The sequence below is a fragment of the Gavialis gangeticus genome, unplaced genomic scaffold (assembly GCF_001723915.1).
Source record: "Gavialis gangeticus isolate Ggan-Ray unplaced genomic scaffold, GavGan_comp1, whole genome shotgun sequence".
Taxonomy (NCBI): domain Eukaryota; kingdom Metazoa; phylum Chordata; order Crocodylia; family Gavialidae; genus Gavialis; species Gavialis gangeticus.
In genome coordinates, this window is record NW_017728995.1 from 4,367,740 (window position 1) to 4,380,747 (window position 13,008).

The 13,008-nt window shown below is 43.8% G+C and overlaps 1 protein-coding gene across 1 annotated transcript in view; it reads right to left on the minus strand.

The window, feature by feature from the left end:
* The window catches only part of DHX36 (DEAH-box helicase 36), a 57,402-nt gene that overhangs the window by 14,131 nt on the left and 30,263 nt on the right, over positions 1-13,008 (minus strand). Inside the window, 10 exon segments of the mRNA XM_019503173.1 lie at positions 2,153-2,273; positions 3,859-3,949; positions 4,034-4,133; positions 4,223-4,306; positions 7,057-7,143; positions 7,426-7,599; positions 8,760-8,858; positions 10,171-10,288; positions 10,885-11,028; positions 12,290-12,354. Of these exon segments, the coding sequence (XP_019358718.1) occupies positions 2,153-2,273; positions 3,859-3,949; positions 4,034-4,133; positions 4,223-4,306; positions 7,057-7,143; positions 7,426-7,599; positions 8,760-8,858; positions 10,171-10,288; positions 10,885-11,028; positions 12,290-12,354 (1,083 nt within the window).

The following is a 13,008-nucleotide window of genomic DNA, read 5'->3' on the forward strand; positions in this document are numbered from 1 at the left end:
AAAGCAGTCCCTCCCCCACCCCATGGCCGGCGTTCCCTGCTGCAGCCACTTGCAGCCCGCACAGGGCTGTACTAAGCAGGCACAGGCAGCCCCAGGCATTAGGCAGGCGAGGAACTGCTTTTCCTGCGCTCAGCACCAGCTTGTAACCCACCCCCGCTGCCAGCCTGGGCCCCACGCCAGCTCCGGACTCACCCGTTGGGGCTGTGTCATGGCGGCAGCAGCTGTGGTCCCCCCCCGCTTGCCACACTGGGCACTGTTTGCTGCTGCTGCCCGCCCAGAGCTCACACGCTGGCCAGCACAGAGGCGGCAGTGGCAAACACTGCCTGGCGCTGGAAGTGGGGTGGCTACAGAAGGGGCAGGTTACTCAAGCTGGTGCCGAGTGCGGGAAAAGAGGTCCCTCGCTGCCCCCTGCTTGGCACCCCGTGCTGCAGCTACTCACAGCTTGCGTGGGGCAGCCTGTGCCTGCTCAGCACAGCCCCGCATGGGCTGCAAGTGGCTGCGGCAGGGAGTGCCAGCCACAGGGTGGGGGAGGGGCCACTTTTCCCCACACAGCACCAGCTTGTTCCCTGCCATGGAGCAGGGGGTCGGGGTGGCACGCTGCCCTCTGCCTGTACTGCGGGCCTGGGGGGGTGGCACTGGGAGCAAGCGGGTGCATGGGACCCATGCCAGTGTCTCAGGGCCAGCACCGGCAGGACCCAGAGGAGGGCTGCAGGAGTACAGGGGTCCCAGCCAGCAGCTTTATGGGGCCAGGCCAGCTCCCCCCTCTCCCTGCTGGTGCAGCCCAGCCTGGCTGCATGGACCCCTACTAGCCTGTGCCCTGCTCTGGGCACCACCGGCACTGGCCCCAAGACACTGGGACATTGGTCCCAAGATGGTGACCAGGGGTCAGGGCAACCTGTGTGGCCCTCAATAGCTTGCTAAGACTGGGTAAGCAGCCCTCCGCCTGAAATAACTGCCCGCCCCTGGGGTAACTGCTGGGACGCTGCAAACCCTGCTGGGAGCAGTCTGGGCTCCGTGGCTATCAGCAGGTACCCAGAACCGGGGCCAGCTGCAGCCAGGCACTTACAGACAGCTGCTGCCTCCCCAATGGGCACAGTGCTGGCACCTGCTGCCTTCCTGGAGCCCGGGGCTGGGAGACAGCTGGGGCAAGAGGGCAGCAGCTGTTTGAAGCCTCCCAGCTGCAGCCAGTCCCAGTTCTGGGTAGCTGCTGATAGCCATGGAGCCCGGGCTGCTCCCATAGAAGCCCTGCTGCAAGCAGCCCAGGCTCCGTGGCAGTCAGCAACTACCCAGAACCTGGGCCAGCTGCAAACATCTGCTCCCTCTCTGCCCTGACCCTGCCCCAGCCCCAGCCCCAGCCCCAGCCCCCTCTTGGACCCAGCCCCAGGCTCCGGGGAGGCAGCACATAGCAGCAATGCTCCCCACTGTGCCGCCCTCACTGCTTCTGCAAAGCGGTGTTGGAACCCAGTGCGCAGGACACAGCGGGGGGCACGGAAAGCTGCCTGCTCTAAGCTACCTGCTGCCCTGCCACACTTCTCCTGCAGGCGGGGGGAGCAGCAAGAGGGACAACCCCATGCCGCTGCCCCCAGTGCTCCCGTGCACACAGGGGAAGTGTGCCAGGGCAGTGGGGAGCTGGGAGCAGGCAGCTTTCTGTGCCACCCTGCTGTGCCAGGTTCCAATGCTGCTTTGCAGAAGAAGCAAGGGCAGCACAATGTGGGGCCTGCTGGTACGTGCTGCCTCCCAGAAGCCCAGGACCGGGGCGGAGAGGCAGCAGATGTTTGCAGTTGGCCCACGTTCTGGGTAGCCGCTGACAGCCACAGAGCCCAGGCTGGGGGGCAGGGGCAGCAGGGATGGGGGTCAAGGGGCACAAGCAGGGCATCCTGCCATGTACCCCTTGCCCTCATTTTGTTTTTCTGGCATGCCGGCACTCCAGCACTGTCCAAGGTAGGCACTGTGGGGTTTTTTGGCACTCTAGCCAAAACACACTGCCTACCCCTGCAATACTGACTTGATTTTAACAAAATGACTTTTCATCTTGTTAACAGTATGCCAACAAATTCTCACACCAAATGCAAAACACTGCTTTTAAGAATTTTCTTTACATGGTGTCAAGTGCACTGACAGGTACAGTACGGAAATAGAATTGTTCACTTACACTGCTGGTTCTCATCTTCAGATGATAAACGAGCCAGTTATAATGGAACTCAGTCTCTTCCACATTAACAGATTTAGGATGAATGTTAACAGTTCCATCTGGCTTGGTACAAACTTTAACCCTTTAAAAATTAAAAAAAAAAATTAAGGCAATAAGATCTTTGAAGTGTCAGGAAAGATAAGTCTATTTTAACAAAAAATATAAAGCCTTCAAGTTGTGTACTACATAAAATTTTAATTTTGAAAATAAATGTATAAAAAAGGTCCCCTTTAAGAAACTATCTGCTTAAAAATAAAAACACATGTAAGTGGTTAGGCTGTCATTTGCTCCTGAAATCAGAAAAATGCTATAATTTATATTTAGCAACTATTAATTTTGTATAAAAGGCATTTGACATTTTCACCTTTTCCAAAGAGGCACTTATGAGTTTGCTTAGGAACACTTGTACACAAAACAGGCTGCCAAAGAATTAATGGAAAAAGCGTATTAAATCAGCTTGATGTCTCTGCATGGCAACTGTATTAGATATAGAGGACAGAGTATGAAACAATATATTACTAATACCGGTAGTGACCAACCAAGGGGGTTCAAGAAAGAACACCACACTTGCCTTTGTGACCAAATATGGCTAATTTAAAAACACACTTCCTGAAACCTGAGATTCAAAGGGAACAAGGAAGGAAAAACCAACTACAAGACACTTGCCAGGAAGAAGTTTTTCCTCCTTCATAGAGCTTGAGGATAGATACTTCAGCATAGCAATTGCATAATTGCATAAAACCCTTTTGGGTACTGGTGTGTAGAAGAGAATGTTTTGCAAAGTAAGGACCTGGGGCTTTGCAGAGACAGACACAGAGAAACTTGCTTTGGAAACAGACCAGAGAATGAATACTGTTTCAGCATTTGTGAGGAAGCCTTCCTGAGCTCCTAATACAAGTTCAATTAGCACCACCAGGTGGCAGAAATGCAGGTTGCAGTACTCTATTCTGTTGAAAGAATAAGCTACAAAATACATTTCTAGGATTGGTTTAATCAGTGTTCTGACTTTGCAAAATTGTAAAGGTTCATGATTCCCTTCCTTCCCAGACAAGGAAAGGAGACCGAGTTCAGGTTTTCATAAAGGTTACAACATGAGCTGCTATACAGTGGAATCCAAACTAGTCTCTATTTTTCTCTTTTCACTAAGCTAAGCAACTAATAGTTGGCATGTTACTTGCCATATCATTGTTCCTTTGTTCCAAGAATGGGTAATGCTAAGTGCACTATCCATATAGTTCATATGAGGCAAAGAAATTAAGAAATCATGAACTAAAGACCAGATCTGTTTGGATCTCTTTCTAAACAGTGAGGGGGAAAGGACAGAGCATTAAACATCTAAAGTGACACTGAAGAGAAAGAGATAACAGGACACTCTGACAGTTGCAATTTTCTGTATATGTAATACTACACTTCCATACAGCATTGTCAGGGAACATTTAGATGTACTGCCAGGTCTCCAAAACTTAACATTAAACTTACTTGCCATCTCTCATAGGTTCAGGATTGCCGATTTACATCAAGAAAGAAAACAATAAATTAAGTAGCCTATTAATACAATTAACTAGACAAATTATTACATTTTGCCCTTAAGGTACTTTCAATACCTATAAACTATCTTTGCAGTAAACCTGAATATAAACAAATGGACTTTCACATCAAACCCTTACATTTTTCTCTTCTTGCTAAAGCTTGGCCGGATCTTTGCAACTTTTGGATATAAACCAGCACAGATGACTGCCTTGAGCAACTTCTCATTATCTGTAGAAGACAACAAAGCAAGCAATGCAGTTTTGTAAATAAGGAGTCTAACTTATCCAAAACCCAGCATCTCTTGCTGTTTACCTGAGTTGGTATTAGATTTTGGATCTTTGGGGTCTTTACTATTCACAAACCCAGCTGCTAGGAGATGTTCAGCAAACTGCCCTTTCATATTATGCAGCATCTAGGAAGGAATGTCAAGTAATAAGTATTCTTCTAGAATTATACTGTCACAGAGTTTCCTCTAAAAACATGCCACACTTAAGATATTACCTGGAGTGTATTTGAAGACAGAAAATACTCCCAGCAGTAGTCTTTTTCATTTCGGAAGCCACGCCGCCGAGCCTCTTCCCAGCCCTGGACACAAAAGTATTTTGAACTGTAGTTCTTTAAAGGACAAATTACTCTATTTTATATATACATGCACACACATATTAATACTACATTATACATTTAATTCTTTGTATTATAATCTTTGTATTTACTTTACATATCCACATCATGCATACAAGCATATGCAAGAGCGCCAAGAATGCCAGAAAGGTTTTTAAAATTTATTTTTAAAAGGTCAAGCATGATGCTAGTCCCTAGAATGGGTTCTTTTACTTTTTAGGTACCAGCCAGATAAAGATAAAAGGGTATGGATTCCAAGCTATTGTACATATTTTGTTTTCTGAGTACATTTTCAGGATTGGAAAATTCTTTAGGACTGCTATCTAACTGTTGCTAATTTCCTCTATTTACTGCAAGTAACAGTTCCTGATAGCGGGAGCAAGCTGATGTAAATGTGTAACAGGACTTGAAAGTTATGCATTCCCCTAGTTTCCATCCCCACAAGGGTACAGTTAAAGGAAATTTTAAAACTTGTGCAGTCAGACCCAGCCCCTGTGGAGGCCAGGTGAAAAGTTACTGACTTTGAAGGAAGAACAAGCAGAAATGTAACAAGATTCTTATTCTTCTACCCAATACAAAACCACATACTTAGTAGAGCTGTGCGAAATTTTGCCGCCAGTTTTGTTTCAACACTATTTCGAGGTCAAAAGAGTGAAATCGAACCAGATATGGTCGAAACGTTTCGCTATTTTGCCCATAGGCTATAATGGGGAAGGTTGAAACAGCCCATAACTTTGTCATTTCTGGCCTGATCTGGATGCAACTTGCAGGAATGGTAGCCTCTCTGAGGGCATGAAGCCTGCCAAGTTTCAAGGAGAGAGGTGCAAGGGGTTCGGAGAAACTGCACTCCAAAGTCTTGAAAGCAAAACTCATGTCACATGTATGCGTTAAGTCACAACGGGGTGAAGACTGCAGGCCTGCTAGGCCCTGCTGCAGCCATAAAGCCTGCCAGCTGTTACGGAGATAGGTGCAAGGTGGTTCTGGGGCCCTGCAACACTAGCTTCTGACAGGCAAACCCCATGACATAGGTGTTTATGCAACTGCTGCCTCTCATCAGGCAGCAGGACTGAAGATCCCCCAACACTTGCCACCACAGACCTACAGGTAATCATCGACCACAGTATGAACATGAGCCGGTAGTGTGATGCTGTAGCCAGCAGGGCCAACAATACCCTGGCATGCATCAATTGATGCAGCTCCAGCAAAACCATTGCAAAGAAGTGATTTGCCTGCTCTACTCTGCATTGGTGAGACCGCAGCTGGAGTACCATGTCCAGTTCTGGGCTCCACACTTTAACAAGGACATGGTAAAGCTTGAGAGAGTCCAGAGAAGAGCTACCCATCAGATCAGAGACTTGCACAGAAAGCCATATGAGGAAAGGCTGAGGGACCTGAAAAAGAGACGGCTGAGAGGCGACTTGGTAGCAGCTTACCGCTACATCAGAAGCGTACATCTAGGGCTCAGTAAACAACTGTTCACCAAGGCACCTGAGTGGGAAACTAGAAGTAATGGCCACAAACTTCTGGAAGATCATTTCAGGCTCAACATTAGGAAAAACTACTTCACAACTAGGGTGTCCAGACTGTGGAATAAGTTCCCTCCGGAGGTGGTGCGATCACCTTCCCTGGAAATCTTCAAGAGGAGACTAGACAGTCACCTTCCTGGGGTCACCTGGCTCCCAGTTATCTTTCCTGCTTAGTGTAGAAGACTGGACATGATGATCTTCCAAGGTCCCTTCCAGCCTTACAATCTATGAATTGATGAGTGGCTGGAGCCTAAGTCTTAGGAGATATGGCTTTCAAACAGTTCTTCCAGAGCAAGCTTGGTCAGGTTCCTTAGCCTCAACTAATCAGCTGTAAAATGGAGTAACTACACTTCCCAGTTAACAGGAGTGTTGTTAGAAGAAGTTCATTAAACAACTGTGAGGTACTATGGCAACAGGGCCTAGCAGGCCTGCAGTTTTCACCCCCCTCTGCCCCAAGACAGACAGTCCCACAAGCACCCATGACACGAGTTTGCCTGTTAGCAGCTAGAGGTGCAGGGCTCCAGAACCCCTGCATCCATCTCCTGGAAAGCTGGCAGGCTTCGTGGCCTCAGCAGGGGCTAGCAGGCCTGCAGTTTTGACCCCGCTGTAACACATACATGTGACATGAGTTTTGCTTTCAAGATTTGGGGTGTAGTTTCCTCAAATCCCCTGCACCTATCTCCTTGAAACTTGGCAGGCTTCATGCCCTCAGAATGTGGTACCATCCCTACAAGTTTCATCCAAATCAGGCCAGAAATGACAAAGTTATAGGCTGTTTTGATCTTCTCCATTATATCCTATGGGCGGAACGTCAAAACAGAGTCGAAACGGTAAAACTGTGTTGACGGAACAGAACAGCCATTTCAAATCAAAACAAAATTCGAAACGGAGCACTGCCATTTCACACGGCCCTAATATTTAGGCATTTGCAACATAACTATGAATTTACCCATTCTTCTTTTCCCCTTAATATAGCAATGGGCAGGAAATGAGGCTACTATTAATCCAGAGACAAAGTTCTGCAACACTAGCAAGGCATTATGTCACAGCAAAGGTCAAGCACAAATGCTTTATAAAAGTGTACAGAAATCAGCTTTGATTAGGAATCACATATTTAAAAGCTTCTTCAATTAAATTGAACACACACAACTGCAAAGACTAACAGAATATTAATACTAATGTACCTACTGTGAAAGCATTCACAATGGTTAGGTGGTCGCTTTTAGTGTTCTTTGAGAGTTCCTTTCTCCTTGCATCTGCTACTTTCTCTTTGCCCTAAAGGGAAAAACAACACAACAAAAAATTAAAACATGCCAAACATTCCCAACTCTGGAAACCTATTGTCCTCCCAACTGTTCTTTTATTTAAATAAAAATAGCTTTAGTGAGCTACTTCAATATTCAGGATGGCAATGACAACACCATAGCGAAAGACTGGCAGAAACAGTACTACAAATTTAAAGTCAAATTGAGATCAACTCTTACCAAACCTTATTTTAAAAGTTTTAAAACAAACAAAGTCTTAGTTTCATCTGCAATATCATCTTAGATAGTTTACCAGTGGAATGACAAAGGGATCCTTGAAGCTGAGACTGGCTGCAATTGTGAGCACTGGATCTAAGCAACAGAATAAAGCTCCAAAGAGAATCATTTTTCCAATATGTGGCTCAACTGGCAATCGTGCCAAATGGACACCTAGTGGAGTCAGTTCCTCTTGTCTATCCAAAGCATTCTGTTAAGAAAAAAAGCACACACTGTTCTTACGTGAGGAAGACATTTTTTGGAAGCAGATTATGTGCTTGGTAGAGGAAGGAAAGCATGACAGCTAAGGTGGCGGAAAAACTTGAATTTCTTTACTGAATTCACTTGTTATGCTATACATAGAAAGCTAAAATATCTACACCTTTATTAAACAGCAAATTATTCTTGTAATTAGAATTTAAGATTTACTGCAATTGCTAAAAGATTGTTAGACAAAGCACTCATATCAATTAGTATTACCATACTAGATGGAAAGAGTCCAGAACAAAATTTAAAAATAGATTATGGTACTTTTCCATGTCCTGTTCTCTCAATTAATTACATTCCCATTTTTCAAGCCCCAAGTCCTTTCCCTCCATTTCAGAATTCTGTTTACCCTGCCCTTTGCTACCAGTATATTGTATTTCCATACTGTAAACCAAACATACACAAGGTTTATAAACAATACAAAATTTCAGAATCCTGCAAGCCAGGACACAGGTTTGTATCAGTTTCACACTCAAAGTCAAGAGGCAGACTATAGTGATTCCAATGCTGTTAAGCAGAGTGCTTGACCCCCAGCCCAAGAACCAGATCCAGCTTACAGAGCCATATATAAATTTTAGCCCACAGGGCTCTCCTGGGTCCAAACGTTTGGTGGCAGGCAAGCAACGGCAGCTTTAAATTGCTGCTTTCCTGCTGCCAAATTTCCAGGCCCAGGGCCCCTCCTGCTAGAAGAGGCACACAGGGTAGAACGAGGCTCAACCTCAGCATAAGGTCAGGCTCAGGCGACAGGGTGCACCCGGCCAGCCAGTGATAGCATACATGGCACAGGGCATGATCGCAAACAAAGCCAGGGGTATGAGGGCGTAGGGTCTAATCTCAGCATACAAGCTGGGCTGAGGCGGCAGAGGACCCGATCCCAGTGCATGGGGCCCAAACTGGCCTGCAGACTAACCTTGTGCCACTCATCCAGCCTGTGGGGCCAGAAGATGGAGCATCACTGCTGTGAAATATAGTCTGGATGTGTAGAGAGCCAAAACATTCTGAGCTAATTCAAGAATCCGGACCTCAATTATTGTAAGGTAACTTAGTAAGATGACTCTATATTGATCAAGTGAATCATTTTGTTCTCTAACAGAAGATGCTTACCAGTTCCATTAGGTGGTTTATGGACAACATTACAGCATCATGAGATGGTGGATCCATTAGTTTGCTTAGAAAATGAGCAATTCCCCCAAGCTTTAGAATCTGGAAGAAAAAAAATGCAAGGTTCAAGAAATGCAATTCTAAAAGTAAATATCTTTATGTCACTGTGAACATTTGCAGACCACTAATGTGCTACTCACTAATTACAAAACCACAAATAAGTAAGAAATTGTAAGTTTCAATTTCACTAGGAATATACTCAGATTTATTCCCCCTTCCCCACAGAAAAAAAAAAAAAAATCACTAAGTTATACTAAAACAGGCACTAGCAATGTTATTTATATTTAGGGATCCATTCCTCATTCAAGTTGCACGTCTGGAACTTGTGTTGATTGTTAAGTTATGAACTGAACAGCTTTTGTTTAAGATCTATGAACTGTTCCTTGTCACTTACATTTCACTGCAAACTGCCAAGTAAGGAGATGTAAGAGAAAAAACACATTAACAGTAATGACAGAAGGGGCTAAGCCAGCAAATCCTGCAACCTATAGTCCTTTTCTGTGTGTTGCATCAATTTTGTTCTGTAAGGCCCTTCCCCCCCACAACATGCTATATGTAATCACACAATTACCAGGTTAATCATGCAATTAATTTAAATTAGCTACACGCACAAATTAAGTATGGTGCCATAAAAGGGTCCGACTAGCTACAATTACACATTTTCCAGCAATAAATGTATAGCTAGTTGCTATCCACATTTAAATTTGCACATGTAGCAGGGTCTGGCCCAGTAGCTGGGAGCCCTGTCAGTTCATTGGACTTCCACCACAGGGGTGCACCAGGGACTGGGCATTACACAGCTGAGGGCAGTGCATAGCAGCTGCAAAGACTGGGTCATGGCAGCACCTTGCTGTGACGTCTCAGCCACAGCATGCACCAGCAATAAGGCACAAGAGGATCTAATGTGAGATCTCACAATCACACCTCCTGCCAGGCATATATGGCATGGCAGGAAGTGCGATTGTGTAGATTGCACTTTCGATCCCCCTCGTGCCTTTACGTGAATGATTAGAGGTCCTTAATTCTAATAAGCATTAAAAGAAAAAAAGTTGGGGGGCAGGGGAGAAGGAGTTCTCTGACTGATGTATTTCAGGAGTCTGGTTTTTATTGATTTTTAACCAACCATTTGGGAACAAATTTTTCTGGTCTTTACCCTCTATCATACCTCAAAGAAACAATTGAAACAGCTTTTTCAAATCATCTGGACTCTGCTATACCAGGCAAAGGACAACCTCAGGCTCAGTTATATAACTTCTTTAGTATATAAGTGGCAAATTCTTTACCCTTGCATTCAGAAAAAAATTCTAATACATAGTGCCATTCACAGCAACTCACCCCTCTAACAGATATTCACCTTGATTTGTAGACAGAGTTCTTCCAAAGGTGTCCTCAGGATTTCTGGTAACTGATAATCATCTAGAAGACTGGCACGTAGACCATTGTATAGATGAAAACAGTGACCACTCTGGACTCTGTAACATATTTGATCTGTATAAATGTTTTTTTCCTCCAACTTGTTAACCTAGTTGGAAACAGTGTCTAAAATGGTGTTACAAAACATTTCAAGGACCTATAATTAAGGGCTATTTAGACAGGTAAAAGCAATTTCAAAATTTCAGATCTGAAAACATCCCACAATGGTAATAAGATTAATGAAGAAACAGTGACAATAAGGGGAACACAGACCAGATCTGTGGGCTACAATGATATACTGCAAAATTACACTGCTTTTAAGAAATATTTGGTTCCACAGTTCATCCTCATTTAATGAGATATTAATATGAAAAAAACCCTACTAAAACAAGTGGATGCAACAGAATGCATAATTAATTTGTATTTTATTGTAAAGGAAAAACATCTTTAGAGGCTGTCAAAAGTAAATCAGGTTCCTAGAACTTAGCACAGTCATTCTTTCAGTAAAACAGAGACGGTTATGCTAAATCATGCTTTAGAATGCGAGATTACACTGACTGAACATCAAGGTTCTCAACTTGAGTGCAAAGCACACCACTAGATTCCTTTTAGAGATTACTAAAATGAGAATTTTTCTATTAGCCATCTGTCTTACCTTCCTGCTCGACCTTTCCTTTGCTTAGCATTAGCATCACTAACCCACTCAGCTGCCAGGGTGCTAATGTTGTTCTGCGTGTCAAAATGAGTTTCTTTTATTTTTCCTCCATCAATAACAAACACAACATCATCTATGGTAATGCTGTCAAAAATAAAAGGAGTTTTCATTTGTCACATCTTTGACATATGAACAGCAGTACCTATCTACAGAGACCAACTAATACTTCATCTCTACATAAAGAAATTAATTACAAGTATACTAGTTTCAAGGACCGCATACAATTATTAAGGTTATTAGTGCTACTTTAAGTGGTCTATCTATAAAACAAAAGATGTGTACTTGCTACATACAAAGAGAATTGAGCAGCAATTCTGCACACATTTTAAAAAACCTTCATTTTGTACTATTTTAAACTATAAGAAAGACAGCTCTTGCTCTACTGTAGCAGGTCTCCAGCAAACAGTGCCTATAAATCAAGTATTGTATCAACCACTGATAGATTTAACATTGCCAACAAAAAAACCAACCAAACAAACAAAATAAAAATCACCCGGTAGTGTGGGAGGCTTGTCACTTTAATTTGGGGGAGGGTGTTGGACACAAAATGCAGCATGACTGTTGTTCATAACTAAGCTGCGATAAGATGGTTTCAAAACTTTGCCCTAAATTCATCCTGATGCTTACACAAACCTTTTAAGGATAACTCGGTGCTCTAGCAGGAATCAGAGCCAGAATAACCTGGCACAAGTTACCCTCCTCATTATACGACAGCAAAATCTACTTACTAGTTTTAAGGAACTTTTTAAAATTATGGACAGAAGTTTAGAAAGTTCAAACATGGCAACAAGGGATTATCATGAACAAGAATAATTTACACAAAAAGTTGGTCTATAATATTTTCACAAGTAAAAGCATACTTTAACCATCAGTTCTTCCGACTCAGTCTACATCTTAGTCTATTGTTTCTCCATGAATCACAAACGGCAAATAAAAACCCTGGGGTGGAATGTTAAATTATTTATCAACATAACTGTTTAAGGAAAAGTCTGAGCCACTTTTCTCAGCCTTGCAGTAGTAAAAGTTAATAAAAGAGGGGTTGAAAAAAAAAAAAGCTTGCCAGAAAAGCAAGCAGCTCAGATGCTTCAAAACACAACAGATTTGAAGCACTATGACAATTCCATACTCTGAACTGCTTCCTTGAAATCTGCTTAGAAGATTGATTGAACCCAAGAACATTTATGAAGAGAAATTTATTTTTAGCATTATAAACCAATAGTAAAAAATAGCAAAATACATTTCCCGTATTACTTAACAGATTTATACTTCTAATTTTATAACTCAGGATTTATGCTGCTTGTGTTATATTGAAGTCTGGTCACCTATGGTACATGTAATATTTTACCTGGTCTCTGCTATGTTGGTTGCAATTACAATTTTCCGTACTCCAGGAGGGGTCTTTTTAAAAACCTGTAAATACACAGTCTGTTAATTCCTATTTAAGCATTTGCCAATAACAAAGGATAGTCAATCAGTTGTTTTCCAGATCTGAACAAATGTGTACATTAGGGCTGTGCAAAGCTTTGGTCGTTGATTCGATTTGGAGGAGATTCGGCCTGATTCGGTGGCCGAAATTCAGAATCCAAATCAGGAGACTCGTTAATCTCTGCGAATCGAATTGGAAGCCTCCCAGTCAATTCAGAGAGATTCAACAATTCGGCCGTAGACAAACCCTTATGTTTTTTCTATGTACCTCGAGGTACCAGGCGTGGCTTGTGAATGCGGAGATGGTGGGGCGGATGGAGCATCCCACAGCAGAGCCAGGGGGGTGTCCCTGCGCGCTTGGCAGCAGACCCGGCAGTGGACCAGAAGTACTTCCAATACTTCCACGCAGGGGACCCCCCCACCCCCGGTTCGGTGCCTGGTGCCTCCTGGGTCTGGGGGGGCACCTGGGGTCCTCCTGAAGCCGATTGCCAAGCCAGGGGGATGTGGAGGGAGAGTCCACCACCAAGCATGCAGGTACCTTGAGGTACGTAGAATAAAAGCCATATAAAGCTGTGTCTATGGAATAATGCTCCTATTTCAGATTGAGATTTGGCCAAATCTCAAAAAAAAAAAAAAAAA